At 40.7% G+C, this 20,975-nt stretch overlaps 1 protein-coding gene across 4 annotated transcripts in view; it reads right to left on the reverse strand.

Annotated features, from left to right (window-relative positions):
- SYNE2 (spectrin repeat containing nuclear envelope protein 2) overlaps positions 1 to 20,975 on the reverse strand; it is a 185,554-nt gene that overhangs the window by 52,668 nt on the left and 111,911 nt on the right. For all 4 annotated transcript variants that reach the window (XM_061464199.1, XM_061464198.1, XM_061464197.1 and 1 more), the window contains 18 exons: positions 20,624 to 20,839; positions 18,687 to 18,854; positions 16,315 to 16,427; positions 15,923 to 16,064; positions 14,824 to 14,955; positions 14,098 to 14,250; positions 13,646 to 13,852; positions 12,395 to 12,496; positions 11,021 to 11,140; positions 10,652 to 10,852; positions 8,911 to 9,084; positions 8,232 to 8,363; positions 6,723 to 6,919; positions 5,537 to 5,669; positions 4,671 to 4,853; positions 4,101 to 4,247; positions 2,575 to 2,751; positions 644 to 799 (listed from right to left, as the gene is read on the reverse strand). In XM_061464199.1, the coding sequence (XP_061320183.1) occupies positions 644 to 799; positions 2,575 to 2,751; positions 4,101 to 4,247; positions 4,671 to 4,853; positions 5,537 to 5,669; positions 6,723 to 6,919; positions 8,232 to 8,363; positions 8,911 to 9,084; positions 10,652 to 10,852; positions 11,021 to 11,140; positions 12,395 to 12,496; positions 13,646 to 13,852; positions 14,098 to 14,250; positions 14,824 to 14,955; positions 15,923 to 16,064; positions 16,315 to 16,427; positions 18,687 to 18,854; positions 20,624 to 20,839 (2,853 nt within the window). The remainder of the gene's footprint in view (positions 1 to 643; positions 800 to 2,574; positions 2,752 to 4,100; positions 4,248 to 4,670; positions 4,854 to 5,536; positions 5,670 to 6,722; positions 6,920 to 8,231; positions 8,364 to 8,910; positions 9,085 to 10,651; positions 10,853 to 11,020; positions 11,141 to 12,394; positions 12,497 to 13,645; positions 13,853 to 14,097; positions 14,251 to 14,823; positions 14,956 to 15,922; positions 16,065 to 16,314; positions 16,428 to 18,686; positions 18,855 to 20,623; positions 20,840 to 20,975) is intronic.

Below are 20,975 nucleotides of genomic sequence, written 5' to 3' on the forward strand. Positions count from 1 at the left end.
AATCAAAAGAATGTAACTCCCACGGGTTGAGATAAGAACAGCCCAGTAACTAAGGTATAACACAAATCACTACTGCTACCACCAATAATAATAATGATAAATAACAAGGGAAGAGAATACAACGGCTCTACATCTGCAACTGATACTCAGCCCGACCCAAGCAGTGATCTCGGCCTTCTGGGTAACTGCCCCCAGTTTATATGGTGGGCATGATGTGCTGTGATATGGAATACCTCTTTGGTTAGTTTGGGTCAGGTTTCCTGTCTCTGCTTCCTCCCGGCTTCCCCTCCTCCCTGCCAGAGCATGAGACTCAGAAAGTCCTTGGTCAGAGTAAACATTACTTAGCAACAACTAAAATCATCGGTGTTATCAGTGTTGTTCCCAGGCTGAAAGTCAAAACCACAGCACTGCACCAGCTGCTAAGAGGGAGAAAAATGACTGCTACTGCTGAACCCAGGACAAAGTGGATCTGGCTCTTTATCACCTGAATCTAACATGCTTAATTAGAATTACACTGTAGCATTCTTCTAGAAAACACCAACTTCCTTATTATTTTTTCTGTTAAAATCTTTGCAGTTCTTTAGTCTGGATTCAAGAAAGCACTAAATGTTTTTACAATAACATCACACATACAAGGCTTTACCTTGCAATCATCTAATGTGTTCTGTGCAGAGATCAGACTTGCTGGAGTTTGTAAAGACCTCAGTCGCTCACTCTGAGCTTCCAGCCAATTGTGTAGATTCTGTGCTTTGTTCTCATTTTCAGTAATATCCTCCAAAACATCTTCCAGGTCTTGTATCTGAAAGTTACAGAACTATTTTAACTTACTTAAACCTAGATGAGAGCAGAAACAGGGCTCCCCCTTCCATGACAAAATTTGAGATGACAGTATCTACATTGAAAGTACTATTAAGAGAAAACATTTTGAAAGGGAAAGTTGAAAAGTTTTACTGGCATTTTAGGATCTGACCTTTTCCCTAGGAAGAAAACACAGCAGTGGGGGTTTTAGAGCTGGCAGCCTGTAGACCTGACAAGGTGGGGGACCCTAGGCTATGTGGACACATTCATATGAAGTCTGAAAACCTCATTCTTCCTCAAACCCAAAAGCAAGGGAGCTCAAGTCTCCTAACCTCAATCTTAGGCCTTGAGGACCTATTAAATCCTAGAATGCAGTTTCTTGAAAATGGTTAGAGAAGATAACTTCCCCCTCCAATTTGAATTTCATAATGGAAAGTTTCAATTGTGCAGGAACCAGATTTTCCACTTGAACATGTTTCTTGAAGGCTTTATGAGCTGGAAAAATTTGGGAATTTTCTGTTTGTTCAGCAGACTTTGTATCTGGATTCAGGGTGGGCAGCTTCTCCCAAAGCTGCCCAAAGCATAGCTTTTTCCCTGTACATTCAGGAGAGAAAAAGAGATGAGAAAAGGAATGTGCTGGTAAAAGGCTGCATTCCAGCAGCCTCATGCTTGCATTTTGGGATTCTAACCTTCCCTATATCACATGAGTCACACTAGCTTTTCTACGCACTGGGCCACACAAGCAGTGGCATCTAATTCTGGATGCACGGATTATTTTGTAGCCTCACTACAATAATTCCGAGGCACTGCCTGAAACAGATTTTCTACTGAGAAAGATGATCTACAGTTAGTCTACATGTAGAATTTGTCTATAGCTGCTGTTCTAAAGCACTCCATTGGGAAACCATATTTAATTACTTCACAAGGAGGACGCAGACAGACAGCAACCCATTTCCAGTGACCTAGCAGGGCTGGAGCAGGACTGGGAACTGATCCCTGCTGTGCCTTTTCCAGCACATATATCTCTATCTGAATACAGCTGCCAACACTTCTTTCTTATTAATTACTTTTTTGGCAAATCCAACTGCTACAATAGGAAAATGGGTGATAGCTTAACTATATCCCTATTTCTTATTTGCATCATACGGCATGTAGAGGGGTTTGCTTTTCTGGTGCTGTGTTTGCTGAGCAGGGCCTGACTGTTTGTACCAAGCAGTGTAGCACCTCTTCTTTCCACAAACCATCCAGTATATTTTCCCATTAAGTTTTAAATGCCCCAAATTTCACAGCTCCCTAATTTTCCCCAATTGACAGATCTCACTAACAGGTTTCCTTGCAGACACTATCCTGAATTCTTCTTTTACACAGTTTTCTCAATATAGATCTTCTTTGTTGACATGTCACTGACTGCATTTTCTTCATATGAGGAATCTTATTTTTTCCACCTAATAGAATTAACTAGGGTAAACCCCAGACTGTCATGAAGAGCAGGTTTTGTCTACTTTTTGATCATGCAAGTTACAGGAGAGTTTACCTTCCCAGACCTTGCAGATGTTTAGATGCCTGCCCACTAGCTGATAGCTGATGTGCTACAAGGCCACTCCATAGGCTCCCATGCTGGACAGCATCATGGATAGACAGCAGAGAGCACAGGGAGCTTTACTGTGTTCAAAAGTGTTTTCAGACTTAGAGAGAAAGGCTGCTTGCACAATACAGAGCACTGGCAGAGGCAAGATGAGAGCTGTGAGAAAGAAAGCAGGAAGAACTCAGTCAAACCTTTCTGTTCAGAGATGCCTGCACTCTGTGCCACTGCAGGTTCATTTCTCCAAGATACTCTGCAAATTCTGTCCTTTCATATCTCTTGCTTTCCACATCACAAGTGCTCATCTGCAAGAGTGACTGGTTAACAAAATCTACTGTCCACTGTTTAACGTTCATTTCCATCATATATTCCTGGAGGGGGGAGGGAAGACACAAGAAAAACCAAAAACATAAAACAATCAGTTTGCCAGTTTTATTCTGATCAGTTCCACAGATGCTTCAAGTATAGTTATGGGACATTGATGGCTTATTCTGAACCTAAAATATTTTTCTGAAAGACACCTGGCTGTAGGAATAATTCTCAACTTTTACATTCTTGTAGCTATTTCCATTCACTGGGAACTTTTGCAGAAAATCCCTACCATTATGTGATTAGCTCAAGGTAGGAACTAGTGCTGGAGCAGTGAATAAACCTGCAGGTACAAGACCCAGTACTTTATCCATTGGACAATACCATCACACTGCCATGGGCCCAGATTACACTAAGATCGAGGCCTTCCCACACTCCCATGAGTCACAGACAAGTGTAGAGAAGGGCTTATGCTCCTTTATCAAAATACCTGGTATCAGAATATCTGGGAGGAGAGTGTCCTCCAGTATGAGTGTACTTGCCCACAGAGATGAGTGAGAAACTACATGCAAAGTGAGAATATCATAAAGGAATGCCTTTTTATTTCAGGTCTTATAAGAGGGGAGGAAAGGGCTCCTTACTGTATCTAGTAGCACCTGGAGAAAAGCCACTAGGGAATACCACAGTAGAGGTACTGAAGCTGTAGCTGCTTTCCTGTAGGAATTTGTGACCCTGATCCCAGCTTTCTTCCCAGCACACGCATCCCCACATTGCTGACAAGTGCAGAAGACACACCAACAAACTGATGCCTAAATATCCAAAGGGTTAAAACCAGCACCTCATCTACATGTTCTAACTACCAAATTGAATTGATATAGACCAAAATATTATATAATGCTATACTAACGCACTCTGAAAGAAATTTTTATGTTGGCACTTGCCTTATGTGCAGTACCAACGTGCCTGTGAACTGCAGCTGATGAAACATAGTATTCAAAACCCCTGCTCTCTAGTTAAAGGGATTGTGGTTATGGAGCTCCATTACAAGGTATTCCTTGTTGAAAAGACAGAGTAAAATACAGCATAAACACAGAGTCTATCTTCCTAAGGAAGGAAAGCTTTCCTAGTGAACATGTTTTATAATCTAAATGTCAGAGAAGATAAGCGAGACAGATGGGACAGCATGAGATTATAGCACAGCAGGCAGTAGCCGTACTGCAGGGCTGGCAGTGTTTTGTGTGCCATAGACACAAAAGGTTTTTATAAAGGAAGATGTTAAGGCACCTTTCAAACTGTTTAAGGAACCCTCTTTACAGCAAGGTGAAGGATATCACTGTGCTTGTAGGCTGTTTTCATCCTTTCTACAGCCAAACACCTTGCAGAAGGCCTGGACTTACAGTTTCTCACTTACCTTGTACTTCTGAAGGAGGTTTCTGACTTGGACAGCACTCCACTGTGCATTTATTGGCTCCTTATATTTCTGCTCAAATTCCTCATCATGCAGCCAGCTCATTAGGTCAACAACAGCTTCCATTGATGAACGCTTTTCCATCTGAAGCTGGGGAAGATCATATAATAAATCCTCTACACTCCGCTTGTTAGAAAAATCAAGGAAGATGACACCCATACTTTTAGAAAGGCTCGGGCACTATAATTGCAATTACTGAGGTATGAACTTGAAAGTGAGCCCTGTACTACAGAGGGATATATGATGTAAGAAAAGGTTGAAAATTCAGAAATTCGAGGTAAAATTCTAACTGTCACAGACTTACACATCGAACTGTAAATATGATAGACATGTACAAAACAGCCCAGAAAGAACACAGCAATAATTAAACTGCAGTACAATACTGGGGATATTCTGACAGCAAGAAGACAGCTAATTAGGAAGGAGGGGTTTATGGAGCAGCCAACTGAATCCCACAAAAACATTTTAAAATAATTACTTAGCTTGAACTGAGAGATGTCAGCAGTTTCTCACCTGGTGAAGCTTTTCTTGGATGGCTGGGAGCTGTGTAATCAGTTCTCCCCATTCTTGCTCAACCTTTGCCAAAGATGACTTAATTGCTGCAGTATCACCTTGCTTCATGTGAAAGAGCTGGTTGGCAGTGCTCACCACAGATGACTTCAGGGAAGATTTTTCATCAATCTCCTTAGATAATGTCTGAGATGCACAGGAGAAATTTCAGAGGGTAAATTTTTATATATCTTTTTAAATAAAGAAGACAAACAAGTTCTTTAGTCAAAGGATGAGCTGCCTTAACAACCAGATTTTAGCAAGTTTGTAAAGTTCAGAAAACCTAAATTCAACATGTTCTGGCAGCAGGCAAGGCCTTTTCCTGCCCACCTTGATACAAAGCTGAATTCCACCTTTTGCTCCACAGGGATTGGGAACACCATTTGGGAAACCATCTTCACAGACCTGGTCCCTAGTGAGGAACAGCCTTAGTGTTCACTACACCCACACTCCAGATTCAGTTGGTAAGTGGCCCATCAGCTGGGCTGAACTGCTGTATTTGGCATCAGGAGCAAGACAGAAATCATACTATTACATTGCAGGTGTTTAAGAGATCCTGTCTGGGCTGTGATGCCTTACAGCTGAGTTCATTATGAGGACTCCATTACAATTTATGCACTCTACCTGGCCTCCCAGTCTGAAGGAAGGTCTTTGGTAGTTTCCCATCCTCATGGTTCTCACACGCAATGGGGTGCCTTTGGGACACACGCCATTAATACTATATTATGTGGGCAGCTTCTGGGTCATGGCAAACACAAAAACCACTGAAAAGGTCATTTTCACTGGAAGACACAATGTCTTATCTAAACCTGACAAGAGAAATTACTTACAAACAAGCTCTTGATGTTATTTCTGATGGTGACAGGATATTGTGCCACATTGAGAGACTCCTCCTTCAAAATAATCATTCTCTGCTGAGCAGAATCCAGCCATTTCATTAGTTCCTCTGAGTGTCTGTTGTAGCTACAAGCAGAAAACAAAGCACACAAACATACATCTCCAAGGTGAGTCTAGGATACATTTCTCGCCCTCCAAGTTGTCCTCTCTGTTAGGAGGTGGGCTATCTGGCACCTATGCTGCTACATAACCCTACAGAATGGCTACAGGATGGATCAATGTGCAACACAACAGTTCTGCTGGATGTACACAAAACTGTTCCTATCAGCTCTTTTCAGCTGGTCTGCTCTCCCTGAAATTCTCTTTCTGTATTCACCCAGCAGTTGCCAGGACAAGCTCACATGGCAGAAGAAAGCTTTGCTGGAGGTCAGAACCACCAGAAGAGATTGTGCACACTGCAGATACAGTGTACAATACACAGCAGGGGTAAATACCAACAAACACTAGTATGCTCCATCCACACTATGGGTCCAGCCATCCTGAGCTCAGAGCACACAGACAAGGTATGCTTGGTACATCAGGTGGTGGACTGTGATATAGAGCCCCAAACTTTCTCCACCCGACTGCCAGGACTGCACTGACAGTTGGCTTGGGGCATGTGAAAACACAGGGTCTTTCCCCTTTGAAGAGCTTCAAAAGAAAAGCATATCAGCCAGTATTCGGTATTTGCAAGGTGGATAGTGTACATGCACAGACTGACACATTACACCTTTCCATATAAATCAAGCCTAGCTTGCATTTGTAGCAGGCCAAAATGCTTAGGGTAGCGTGACTAGAGATTCTGTTAACACTTCCAACGTAAAAATTGCAGCACGATGCAGCTAACTCTCACCATTGCACTGACTTTGCAATGGCAGCAATTAAAACATTGATCCTACAAAGTAAGCAGGAAGTAAATGACTTGTCTACACAGTGAGAGATCAGCTGTCTAATCAGGAGCCACTGTTCTGATCACCACTGCTTTTGTATTTTTGGTTTTGTTGGGTTTTTTTTCCCCTCATTTTTAGGTCAAAGGAGCTCTCGTATTTATTAATTCACTGTCATATTTCAGAAAATAAATCAACAAGAGATCAGAAAATAATTTCTAGATGATATCTCTAACTGCTTTCCTATACCCACCTGACCAAGAGTTTGAGTAACGTTTGAAGTCGGTGTAGTTCATGGCCAACTTTTTTGGTTAAAGATAACCATTGCTCTTCCAGCTTCCCAATCTGGTAGCTTATTTCTGGACAGCTCACAGCAGTCAGCAATTTCTTCCCTTCTTTCACCATCTGGTACAGCCTGGCATGCTTTTCATTAACACTGGTTTTGATTTGCTATGAGAATACGGAGGTTTACAAAACAATAATATTTTAAAAACTGAAAAAACAACTAGCAAAATATATCATTTGTTCTAACTTCTTAATCTCACATTTCCTCTATCATGCATTTTGTTTTCCAAACAGAAGGAACCTGTACTTCATTACATGCAAAAGGGACACAGCTTGTTTTGTTTCCTCTGAATAGATCAAGACAGAACTCGGCATAATTTCATACATTAGTAGAATGACTGTCTTATGATTTGATGGGCTTTTTTGATACATTTAAACCTCAGGCAATGAACAAACACTCTCTATCACATCTGGTTGCACTGTCCAAACATATTACTGTCCTCAGCAGGAAGTTATGCCCTCCTGTTCTTAGAGGGCCTTCAGACTCTATCCTATTTTAAAAATGTCACCAGTCTTTTGAAGGAAGCTGTTGGTGTAATTATTGAATAATGGTGGCAGGGAGGAATGAAGAATTAACAGTGAAGACATTAAGTAAAGGAGTGGTCTGGTTTGCTTAGATGGGTGAAAAAAAGCAAAGCATCATTTTAGCATTACTATGCTTCACTGCAAGGTCAAAATGAAAAAAGGGAAAAAAAGAAAAAACACCTTAGGAAGTAAATCAATTCCAGGGAAAAGGCAGAAAGTAGGAATTGCATGATTTGCCTCCAGGAATAAAGGGCTTCTACAATATTGTTAATAGGGATATTTCTCTCACAGGAACTAAGAATTAAGAATAAGGAAACTTGATTCTGCTGTGTCCTTGAAACTGTGAAGCTCAAGTGCTGGGACTCCTCCCCTTCCCCCCAGAAGACAGAAATCAGAACATTTCATTTTGAATTCTCAGGATTTTAAAAGTAGCTGATAAACCTGTAGACCTTCTGTTCAGAAGTAACTAGAAGTTCAGATATTTGAAGCTACTAGGTTGATTCTCCTCTTCCATAGGTTTTACATCATGGCATGAAAACCATTCCTGAGTTACAGAGAAGTAGCTCTGTTTTCACTCCAAGGCTCCCTGCTGTCCTTGGGATCCATGTAGCCATCACACCATTTTCTCCCAATTATTTGTATTTGAAGACCAAGTTCTAAAGTAGCTATAGTCATTATTCCCACTTAAATGAACTTGTAGCCCTGGCTGAAATTAGCAGCCTGAACCCCTGCTACTTTTAAATGTAAATTTTCAGCTTGCATCCACACACAGACAAGCACACAAAGGAAACAGTGCCCTGCAAACAATCTTCACCTCATATTCTAACTATTCTTTTTGCCAATTCTACAGCTACATGAAGAGAACAAGTCAGAAAGATAGATGTATAAATACCTCCAGAAGTGCAATCCTTTCCATCAATCTTTCTTCTGTTTCATCAACCAAACTCACAGAAGGCAACGTAGAGGTAATTGCCTCCATCTCCTTACTCAAAAGTAGGTATTCATCCTCAAATTCCATCCATTCCTAAAAAATACATTGTAGCATGAACATAGCACATATCTGTCTGCATTTTTGCCACACTAGACTGCTTATTCTATCATGAGCAGCTCTTGCTTTAATGAAACAGAACACAAAAAAAAGGTGAAGAATGATTTTAGCACAGATGAATTATTTAATTTGCCAATATTTTTAACATTTCTTATTTTAAAGTGGTACGGTTACTTTTTTATTCTCTAAGGGTGCTTTAAGATCTATTTTACGTTTTATTTTAAAGTGGTGTTGGTAGGTTTGTGCCTTAAAGGACTCTTCTGTCAGTCCAGGCACTCCAAAATGACTAAGAAGTCATAAATTCCCACCCATGTCAGAGTAATGGTTTGAAATGTCCACTTTCAGAGGTTTTCAAGGAAAAAAGCCAGACACACAGAGAACAAGTAATAGACTTCTGCTGTCCAGTGGAGACATGAAAGGACAACTACTAGACTAAGAAATCACTGGTGCAGAAAGGGTTTCCCTAGATGCAACTCTTTTTCTTCCCTCCAGCCTCTACTCTGGGTTTCTTTTGACTCATTACCTTTAACAAGCTCTCTAAGTGTATACCGTACTGGCAGGCCTTCTGCTCCAGCAATGTGACTTCATTCACCGTCTCTCTCCAAAATTCCTCTTTGTTTTGTAGGATGGAAGGACTCACTTTCTTTGAAAACGCTTGTATGAAAGCCATGTGGGTAACGAGGCTGCGGAAAAAGTCCTGAAAAAAACAAATTTAAACTTGCTTTTTAAGAGAGACCACATACCCACAGCAGGAATATGAAGAAGACAGAGAAGACTCATCAAGAAGACCATCCAGTTTCAAGGTCTCTCATAGCTGGACTCAGGAGCTTTCTACCCAAATTCTGCATCACCCCTAGACGTGTAGTTATTGATCATTTTACATTTAGTCAGGAACCAGTGATGAGTTGCATACGCTAATCTCAGATATACATTTCTAAAGGAAAAGATTTACATTTATACCTTCAGCTCATATGAAATACGAACTGTGAAATACACTGTATGAAGATGATGGTAGGAAGAATTTAACTATATCTAAATTCATAATTTAGCATGAGGTAGTTATCACTGGATAGCCATTATTCAATTTGTTTCACCTGGATGCAAGATGACTCCAAGCACCAAAGGTATTAGCAGTTCTAGGGGTTAAGTAGTATGCAAGGCACAGTAATCCTCTGGGATAAGTATAAGGTAACAGCTTGCTTTATCTATGGTTCAGCTGAGCTCCTGAGAAATGTCTGAACAAAACATTTATCCCCACAAAAAAGTTTTGAGGGTTTAACTTCACGCTCTTCAGTCAAGATCATCTTTACTAAGGACTAATGACCAAGTACCAAGAATTTCACTTACGGACCCAGGCATAGGTTATGTGAACATCCTGCTAAGTCCTGATTACCAGGGGAGGGAAAATGGCTTTTGCACTTTTTTTTGCTTTTGTAAAACAATGTATGTATATTTGGACTGCAGATATATTCTTTGCTTTCCTTTGTAAATGAATTCCTAACATTTTGCTTTGGACAATTAAGGGTTAATTTGCGAGAGACAAACACCATTCTTACCACTATGGCGTAGTGATTTGCAGTGCTTAGCATCCTGAAACAATTTTTAAGGAAGTTTGAGCTATGTGGACCACTTAAATCAAAGCACTGACATAACAGAGTCATCATCAAGTGACTAGCATTGGCCAGGCCTTCTTGCCAAACAGCAAGACAGTGAGGATGCAGGTGCATTCTCAGCCATCTCCCATCAAGCATGTAGCAGCTGAGTACAGGGACACAGGGCTGCCAAGGGGAGGATCTAAACTATCCTCCATTTAGGAAAGGAGCTAAGGAGCTGTTATGACGTAAGTTTCTTCCATTCGATCATGATAGTGCAGAATGCTGAAAGCAAAAGAGCCCTCCCAATTGCTAGACAGCAACTTCAAGAACCTCACTATTGATTTATTACCAGTAATTAGGAGTACATGTGTTTTCCTCACACATCAATATCTTCTGAGGTAAGCCACAGTAGTATTAAACTGACAAAACTGAAATCCTGATCTTGATTAATCACCAAAACTGCAGTTGTAGTAACAACCTCTCTTTCATATTTTATTGTGTCCTATTTTGATCTATGGAAAAACTCTGTTTTGCTTTCTGCATGTACTCCAGTCCCTCCCCTATGCTATAAGCTAGTTATTTTCTCCATAACACTGGAGAGAAATCAGTCAAAGAATATAGTGCTCCTGCTATGTTGATCTGAGCAGTGCTGTGATAAGCATCTTATACCTTGTGATCTTCCAGGTGAGACTGTAGAGCTGCTCTGCTTTTGATTAGCTGCTTTGGATCTTGTGCAATTTTCTCCTGTCCAATAGCTACCAGCTCTGCAAATCCATGCAGTAACTCCTCATACTGGCTTCTACTGATGGAAGTAGAGTTCAGCTCCTCATACTTTCTTTTCAGGATCCCCCACATGTCGTCCAAAACATCCTACAATGTAAACACAGTTTAGTGATTTACGAAGGACAAAAACGGATTTTACAAACCTGCACATACATTCCCAGAATGCAAAATAATCATCAGCCTTTTGATGCTAAAAATATATTGTTTGGAGGATTAATCCTTGCTGAGTAAGTGGAAACTGTACTGTGCTCTTACCTCTAATTTATAAACTTCCTGGATTAAGGTGATAGGTAACTGAAGTCTTTCCCCATGGCCTCTCAGTTTTGCTACTTGTTTTTCAAGGTCTTGCAGCTCCAAAGCACAGGCATCAGTTTTCTGAATTAAGGACAAAATAAGCTATTAAGAAGAGCTCTAGTTCCATTAAACTTTCCATTATCACTAGTAGCACAGCAGATCCAGTGGCTGTGCTAGCACTTCATAAGTTTACAAGGAAACACTGATATCCAATGAGCTTATAAACTAAATAGGTAAAATTGTTCATGACACAGCTTATTGGGTTCTCATGGCACAGCCAGAAGAGAATTCAGGCCTTGTGTCTCAGTCCAACCTTCAACATGCACTTCAGTTTACTAATTCAAGAGCAGCCACTAAAAGGAATCATGTACTCAGAAAATACCATTTTTTCTTATGAAGTAGAACAACCCAGTCAGGGGTGGATTGAGTCAGGTTCTTTCTGAAGGAAGGGAAGCTATATACTTTTGGCATTCCTTTTTCAAGAGTGGTTACTTGACAGAATATATGTAAGGCAACAGTCCTTGCTAGGGGATTCAGCAGTTCTGAATGTAGCTTTCACCCTGACAGAAAAATTCTGCCTATAAACAAGGTTATGGGCCTGTAACGAAAGTGTTGCTTCACCAAGAAGTAGACAGATAGCAGATGACCATTCTGCGGAGGATATGTAGCCTATAGAGAATTTTAATTCTCTGCTGGTCCTTATGAAAGTTGAAGAAAATAGCTTAACTGGTCAAATGTCCTACGATAAAGTGCTCAGAAATGCTGAATGAGTAGATATAAATACTGCAGTCCTATTTCCACAAATAAAAAGAAACATCACATGTGAAGTGCTGTAACTTACGCAGCTCTGTTCTTCCCTGCCAGAAGGTGGAGCGTATTTGCTCTGAGAGACTGCGGAGAGACTGGTTCACAGTATCACAGTATGCTAGAGATTGGAAGGGACCTCAAAAGATCATCTAGTCCAATCCCCCTGCCGGAGCAGGAACACCTAGATAGTGTTACACAGGAATATGTCCAGGCGGGTTTTGAATGTCTCCAGGGAAGGAGACTCCACAACCTCCCTGGGCAGCCTGTTCCAGTGTTCCGTCACCCTCACTGAGAAGAAGTTTACAGTTCCTCCACCCCAACTACTAAAAGGACTGGAATTAAGTCTGACTACAGAAACAGGTGTAGCAACAAAAAAGGGTTTTTTTTTTGTTACTCTCTTCTTTCCCATTCTTAAAACCTAAGTGAGACTCAAACTTTAGAAAACACGAAACTTAACAGATTGCAAAAAAATGGAAATAAAATCAAATGCTGAGAGTTCTTCCTTTCCTTTATGTTGAATGAAATTACCTGAAGCTCTTCAGAAATATTATGTCCATGTATTGCATTCAAGCATTGCTGCAAAGCAGCCTTCTTCTCAGTTAACTGATCATAAAGCAGCCTGGTTTCATTCTGCAAAAGAAACAAGCATCAGAGGTATATCACGTAGCAGGAATATAGTAACAACCAGACAAAATTACATAACAAACAAAATGACTACCTGTTATGGCAAAAGCACTTTTTTTCCTCTTAAAAACCAAACAAAATACCAAACAAAAAAAACCCAACCCAAACCACCACAACAAAATAAAGCATGTGCATTATTTAAAGCAGTATTTTAGAGAAGGAAATTCTGTAGTCTGTGTTATGTATAAAAGCAGATTACTCCCATAACAGTGATCCTCTATGACCATAAAAATCTGTGAAACTTAAAAAAATTCTTTCCTTCTGAAAATGTGCTCATTACTGGCCACTGATGGAGCTCCACGGATCTGCATAAGCAGACATTGCAAGACTAGTCCTGCTACTGTCTGGAGACAACATCCCACTGTTCAAAGGAACTGTTTTAATGTTCAACAGTAAAGAACTAGGCTGACTTGCAGATGATGAGCACACTGGAGTTTTGCTGGACATTGCAAACTGTATTTCAAAGATTAGGATTTTCTTTCCTTACTTCAGCCTAAATACCCGATCTGAATATTTCCCAGCAACAGCTAGTAGATTTAGCCCAACATGAGAATCTACATAAAACTTTCTTATTATCTGCTTTTCTGAAGATGAATAAAAAAGGCAAATTTGCAGAACTATAGCTTCTGCTACTGTGGCACAAAATCTAAAGGAACAGTAAATACAAAGGGTCAAATCAACCTCCAGTATGTAGCTGCCCAGTGCCAGACATGGCAGCAAAGGCGAAGAACCCAGAAAAGGGAAAGAGCCCACAAAGCATTAGAAAGAATACACAAAATCTTTCTTGGTCTGATCCCTACACACAGAAACTTGCTTTAGCCTGTAGCTCAGTGTGCATGGGATCCCACGTGACTTCCATCCTTTCTGCATGCAAACTTTCTCCTGTGATCAAGGCCTCTATGGCACTCAGCACTGCAAACAGCACTGCATAAACAGCAAAATTAATTTGCTTCTTGAGAGGCCAAGACAAGCTTTTTTAGTACCAAAAGAAAAAGGAAAGCCCATCACAGGTTACTCATCTGTAACCAAAATGCATTAACACTGACAAGCCTAACAGATGGTGTGAAGTAAGATATGCATTTGGCAGTGGAGTACCTGGTAATTGCTATTATGATTCAGCCCAGCTTTCATTGAGTTGCTCCTTAAAGCAGTGGCAGCTTGAGTTTGTTCCAGCCGTGCCTGCAAGTTGTTAAAGCACTCAGAGAACACATCTGTGCTCCCACCAGCACGGATAACAGACTTTAGATCATCCTTTTTATCACTCAGATCAGCGTGAAGGTTTTGCAGCTCCACAGAAAGAGTCTAAAGGTTTGAAAGAAAGATAACAAGAGTGAAATGAGTCTCTCTCTCCAAGGACTCTTGACCGTATAAAGAAGCAGGTTTCAAGTTGATAATCGTTGTTAAAAGCAATAGGCTCAAATCTGTGCAACACCGAGTTTGATAGTGTTATTCCTGAATGACAGAGAGAAAATATCATGCCACGTATATTCTGCTGTAAAAGAAATCTACTGGGGATTCTCTTTCCCTTGATGCTTTAGGACAGTTACCTCGTAAAGAGCCTGCTGCACAGGTGCCTCTTCAGCAGAGAGAACCGAGGTGTTTAGCATCTCCTCCATGTTATTCAAACACTGGCTGATTGCCAGAAGCAGTTCAAATAATTTTCTGTCCAAATAAGAAGAGACTTCCTCTGCAACATTATGCTGGGTAAAGGCAAGTAAGAAGTTTTCATTATTTTCATCCAAGTCATGGCTAAGATTTATTCACTCGTGAAAAGTTAGAGGTTCAGTCAGCCAGTAACAAAATGGAATTAATGAAATACCGAGGAACATATTTGGACGAGACAGTAATATGCATGTAATATTCAGAGCTGTCAAGGCCAAAGCTGAGACAATGACCATTTATGTATTGAAAGTGGCTGTGGTCTTACAAGTGTCTAATTTCATGAATGGGCACAACACAACTTGTCAGCACCAATACTGCAGATTTACTGAAATCATTCACAGGCTCCTTGCTTTATACAGTTTGAGGCGTTCTACCCACACTAGCAAATCTTTGGATTCAGGCAGCAGAAATATCATAGCTGAAACTTGAAATGTTTCCTCTCAAAATCCTAGGATGATTTCTATTTCATAGTCCACACCTGATGCAAAAGCTATACTACAGTGAGTGCTATTTGAAATAATATGATTATTGCTACTTCCCAGTGCCCAAACAGTGCCTTGTGTCTAGAATTCCTTGTATTTTTTTTCAGTGCTAGGACATGACATTTTTACCTGCGTATGAACCACATTCGCTTCTTGGCTTAGGTCCCCCAGCTGGACAGTGTAAGTTTTCAGCTCTTCCACAGTGGGGGTGCCTGCACTAGCAAATATGCCTCGGGGTAGCATGTTCATCTTTGCTGTAATCTAACATTTGGAAAAAGAACATTGCAATTAGGTGAAAAGCTCAAATGAAGACAGGGCTTTGGGCAACTAGACAACACACCTCTCAGAAAGCATTAAAGTTTCAAGGCATTATATAAAGCATTTGGGTTCCCTTTTTACTGGCAAAAATCAGTTGGGCAGTCTATGCTCTGTTGGGACACTGGTTGAAAAAGCAGCCTCTGATTCCCAGCTTTAAGGGTTACAAGTTGTAGTTTGTGATAAGACAGGCCTACTGCCTACTGCAGTGGAAGTCTTGCCTGAAAAAGCTGACATTCATTCTTCTACATGACTGAGAGTGTTCCATGTAATACAGCAATTTTAGAGAACAGGAAATGTAGTCAATTTAATGTGATCAAAACTGTGAATGACAGAAATTACAGCTTTGTCCAAACAGTAAAATTCTGCAGTCTGTTCAGAATACATATATATATACACACATATATGTATATATACACAGTGTGCTCCTGTTGCAGTTCAAACTCCACTTTTGGTATGTGAGAAAGACAGAACACAACAGTGAATGGCAAAATTTACGGCAGAGATTTGCTTTGACAAATTTTTTTTTTTTTTCAACTTGCAAGAACTGAGACTTAACTCACATCCATGAAAATCATCTGGGAACTCGTTAAATAACTCTCTTAGTTCTCTTAAAAGAATTAAGCAGATAACATCTTGTCTGAATGTTAACTACAAGGATTCACCAATCTGCTCCCACACTATGCTTAGTAGTCACTACTTCAGAGATATTATTAACATTACTGTGCAGTAAAATCAAAAGACAATCATGAAAACAGTATGCAGTAACAATTTCATCTGGAAAATGTTTGCACAGATTTCAGTTACCTGATGAAGAGACATGACATGACAACGCAGGAAGATAGCCTAATTGCTATCTTTATACCACAACCAACTGCCCACAGAAAGAGTGTTTTACTGAACTTAAACAAACCTGAGGTTCCACAAGCTGGCAGAGAGGAGATTTCATCTTTGATGACAGCTCTTGTTGTAAGTACTGCCATTTATTACCAGTTTGGTCCTTTGGAGCTAAAGAGGAATCAGCCAGTTTGATCTCTGGATCAGATTCTCCATTGCTGCATTGAGAAAATGCTATTAGCATGGCAAATACTGAAACAGAATAAGGAAAATTAGATTTGCAAGACTTCCTATTGCTCCTGCCTCAAAACCAAAGTGAAACCAAGTGCATGGATGATCTTTAATCCAAACTTTGATACATTTATTTGGGCTTTTCCCTCCCTGTGAAAAACCTGATGGGCGTGCTGACAGCCTCCATCTCTCAGTTTCACATCACTGAATCTGGTAACTGGTTTTGGTATTTTGTACCTTGATTCTAATTTTGAAGTCACGCTGTCCTCAACCTGTGGCTGCATTTTTTCCACGCACAATTCAATGAAGTCAAAGAGGCTTTTCTGTGCAGCTGCTTTTATTTCTGGATCCTGTGGACAGAAAATAGTGTGAACAGTAAAATTATGTGCACTGTATTAATCCGATTGTGCTTTTCCAATCACATTTTACGTGAATTCATTTAGCAAAGAAAATCATAGAATCATAGAATAGTTAGGGTTGGAAAGGACCCTAACATCATCTATTTCCAACCCCCCTGCCATGGGCAGGGACATCGCACATTAAACCATGTCACCCAAGGCTCTGTCCAACCCAGCCTTGAACACTGCCAGGGATGGAGCATTCACAGCTTCCTTGGGCAACCCATTCCAGTGCCTCACCACCCTGACAGGAAAGAACTTCTTCCTTATATCTAAATATAAATAATAAATACATAAATATAAAATAAGAATATATCTATCAGAATAAAATGCAGTTTATATGTAAACATGAGATTACCAAACAAACCTCTTTCTGAAGATGTGTATTTTTACAGAATATATTTCTGACTGAGCCAGTTTTAAAAGCAAAACCCACCAGTCATAAAAAAATTATTCACATACAGAAATTTAAAGGCCATCAACTGCCATCTTTTTACAGAGAAAAAGGAAAGAAAATGGAGATTTGCTCAAATATGAGGCGGAGTTCCATTAGTAAAAAAGAGTGTCAAGTGAAGAGTGAGCAATTTTAGCAGCTCATGCTGGATCATTTTCTCTAACTCTTTTCTAATAGTATGAAAAGGGCAAAAGCAAATTTTCAGTTAGCAAAACAGAAGTAGTTTACAGAGCACAGAATATAGTAGGATTTTTTTATTGTGTTAACAACTTTAAAGTCATCGTCAGTTAGCCCATAGAAAAACATTCACAAAGCTTTGGCTTTAGCAATGTCAATAAATAAGTTCAAACTTCATAATACATCAGTGCTTCAAAGATAGGAGATTGGAAGAATGGGTGATGCCATCTGAATCCCTACAAGGCAAGTGGCAGTGCTACTAAACCTTCTGCACATGGGATTTCAGGTGTGAGGCCTTTTTCCATCCTGACCAACACATGCAAACAAATCCTGGAGGTGACAGGTGGCTGAAACCAACCCTGAACAGATTTGATCCCACAATGAAAACTGCAGCAGGTAATAAATGCACCTGTGCCCCCCAGCCACAGGGGATGTGGAATAGCCTGGCTCCTGGATGGTAGGGGAATTACCCTCCAAATGAGCAGCTGTTCAGCAAGGGCAAACTGGGGCATGCTAGAGCCATTTGAGTGTCAGATCTCAAGGGGCTCTTTCCATTGTCTTTTGTGAATCTGTAAAGGAAGGAATACTATAGGAAGGCTTCCAGACTTGACAAGGCAGCAGAACCTATAGGTGCAGTTTGGGGAAATGGCAAAAGTGGAGCTCAGACTTAACCATACACAGAATCAGCAGTGTATGAAACACAGCTGCTACTCTTGCAAACTTTCAGTTCCATTTACTGAACGTTTGATCTACTCTAACTTGCTGCTGAAGTCCTCACACTTCTCTCCCTGACAGTTACAAGGCTTGTTTTGCTTTTCCTGTTAGCAGATGAATTTATACTAATCTTTTATTCTTCCAGTTTGACCAAATTAAAGGGATGTGTAATTTATGCTTATAAATTTGCTCACACAACTCCATTTTCTACCTGTCTGTGATGACAGACATATTTCAACAGGAGCCTTTACAAGTACTAGTTCTCTCCTGGGCTATGCAAGCTCCCACTTAAGACTGTGCTCCCCCAGTGCTGGAGAGACTGTAGTCACTTTAACCAAGCACATCAGGTGAGCTTCTCCAGCTCCCTGAACAGTGGGGAATGCTGCTGAGCCAGGAGTTACTGTCTCATTCACTGGAAAACTCAGAAAAGAGAGCACAGCTCTGGCTCACAAGAGCTGGAAGTCACTATCATTGCCATTTACAGATTCTTCAAAGAGAAAACTACTGATTAAAGGACTCTCTGCTGTGATGCTGTCACAAATATCATAGCATTTTAAATGCATTTAAAAAAACAAAAACAAAAAAAAAACCACCAAACAACCCCTTTCCTGTACTGCTTGCAAAATCGTGACTTGTCACTGAGAACTTAAAGCAGGAAAACGTTGTTCAGAGACTCATTAAAAATCCACTGCTTGATGCAAACTATAAATAATTCTACAGCACTGTATAGCAGAACGACAGCAAGTCTGATGTTTCTGATTGACTTTTCCCCCTTTCTTACTTCTAACTGTTCTTCAGCAACTACCGCACATTAAAGTGCCATTAACTCTCTCACTCTTGCTCTGCATAGCATTCATACGCTTTACCTGTTCTTCGTTGCATTTTTCTTGAAGCATCATCTGGAATTCTTCCAAACTGCACTTCACTTCCTTCAGCTTCAGGGAAAGACCTTCTACCTCTTGTTCATAGTCTGCACTAGCCCCAGAATCTTCCATTAAATTAAGGATCTTTAGTTCAATGTCTGCTATCACCGCCTAGAAGGGACAGCAGTCAATTATTCATTCTTAGAAGTACAACACTTCTTTCTGGATAATGTTCTGAAGTCAATGCTAACACTTCTCCCCCGCCAAAAGAAACACGGAGGCAAAAAAAGACAGAGCTTCAAACCCCCCAGATTTTCTCTAAACAATTAAATAATAAATTTTGTACAGTTAGTCATAAAAGTGTTTCAACAATAGCCTCCGCAGGAATTTGTATTAACTCAGATACAGAATAAAAGAGGAGAGGAGAAATGAAAGACTCCATCTGGATGCAACCAAGAAGACAACACACCTCAGTGGGGAAGGAGGCAGTGCACAGACTGATCACATCACCCTTTGGGAGGAATGATGCTGAATTACCAAAACATAGTAACATTACAGTACGTCAGCCAGGCTATCGTAAACTGTTGGGATCTGTTTTTTGATTCAAGCTGCTCTGAATCAAAGTTACTGCATTATTTTAAACCCACATTTTTCAGGTGAGTGTGGAGACAAGGTACTATGGCTCAACTGCAAAGTAATCAACTGCAGTAAATTAACTGCTTTACATCATACATCCATATCTAGAGACTGTTTCTGCTCATGCTATTTGAGTTTTTCTCTGTAGATCTTTACTAGGTTAGAAAAACCTCCCACCACTACCAAGCTCTTGTCTTAACATTGAGGCAAGTCATTAAATGCTGACAGGAGTTCAGCAGCACTTACAGCTGCCTGAAGCCACCTTGTTTTTACCAGCTGAACTGCCCTGCCTGTGCCAACACGAACCTCAAAAGCGATCCAGACACAGTTACTTAGGTGCATTCAAGACCCTAATTCCTGCAGAGTTCAGCACCTGAGTGCTCGGCTGAATAACAGCTTAAACCTAGAGGCATTTCTTGGCATGGACTCGGTTCCTATTAAAAAACATACCACCCAACAACAACAAAACAGCTGGAAATGTCTCCTAGCAATTTTAAATGGGGACATTTTGGTATTGGGTCTTTTATAGCAAGTGAAATTTGTTGCTTCACGTAGAGACAGTGCTTGGAGCAAACTGGTACACCAGACTGGCACCACAGGGAACTTCAAAGTGGCATGCCTGCCACTTTCTTATAATCTGCATGCCAGAGAAAAAGCTGCATGCCAGGCTCCCACCCAGCCCAGCATCTCATGTCAGTCCTGCTTGCATCCACCTGTTTTCACCAACAAGTACCACCTACCCCTATCCTGCTGCCATCTGCGCCTGGCAATAGGATGCCCTGGTGGTAGGTCCAAATACCACCACAGCTCACAGAAGGCAGGGGACAAGTCCCTGTTTTTCTACCCATGCTGGCAGCTGCCCTGCATAAGGAAAATTTTACCAACTGGGAAGCATTCTTACACCAGTCTTTTGAACCAAGTGAAAGTGCCACAGAAAACAAAATCATTTTATCCTAGCTGATTTTTCACAATTGAGACCAATGAAAAACTGCCTTTTAATGGAGGATTCAAACTATACTAAGCCATGTTTCTGAAAATAATCCAAAGACAAAAAAAGCTTTAAAAATACTCAAGAATTCTACCTAAATTCCCAGATGCATAAAGATCCCAAATCTAGTTTTTTTAACTAAGCCCTTGGAAAGCTGCACCTGAAACTGAAGCCAAGCAGTTACATGTTTTCTGTACAGTGTAATGAAGGCGATTAAGTGGGGAGAGCAGAAGCAGTGAGCATTGCTTTTCTGCAGACACACCCCTCAGGGAAGTGCAACGTGTATGGATAGCAGCAGTAAACTGCTCTGTCTTACCTGGTAATAGGCAAGCTGCATTTCCACCGCATGCTGCATTTTGGGGGTCTGGGGGTCTGACTTCAGGGACACTTTAGTTTTGTCTAGCCACTGCTCTACCTCAGCAACTTGGGCATGGCACACCTGGAGGATCTTTTCTGGTTCCAACCTGCTGGGACGTACAGCTTTCCCTCGAGAGCCCCAGGTGATGTCAGGGACAGGAGGCGGCTTGTCATTCTGAAGGAAAGCACATGGAAGAAATGTGGTTATCTATCTGCTTTATCCTTTCTTTCCCTTCCCCTTACCAGTGGGAAATATTTAACTTTTGCAATCACAGAGCTCCGAAACAACTCTGCCATCATGTTCCCAAATT

The sequence above is a fragment of the Pezoporus flaviventris genome, unplaced genomic scaffold, assembly GCF_033815535.1.
Source record: "Pezoporus flaviventris isolate CSIRO_AGI_PZ_B2104156 unplaced genomic scaffold, CSIRO_AGI_Pfla_v1 ptg000036l, whole genome shotgun sequence".
In the NCBI taxonomy this organism is placed as follows: domain Eukaryota; kingdom Metazoa; phylum Chordata; class Aves; order Psittaciformes; family Psittacidae; genus Pezoporus; species Pezoporus flaviventris.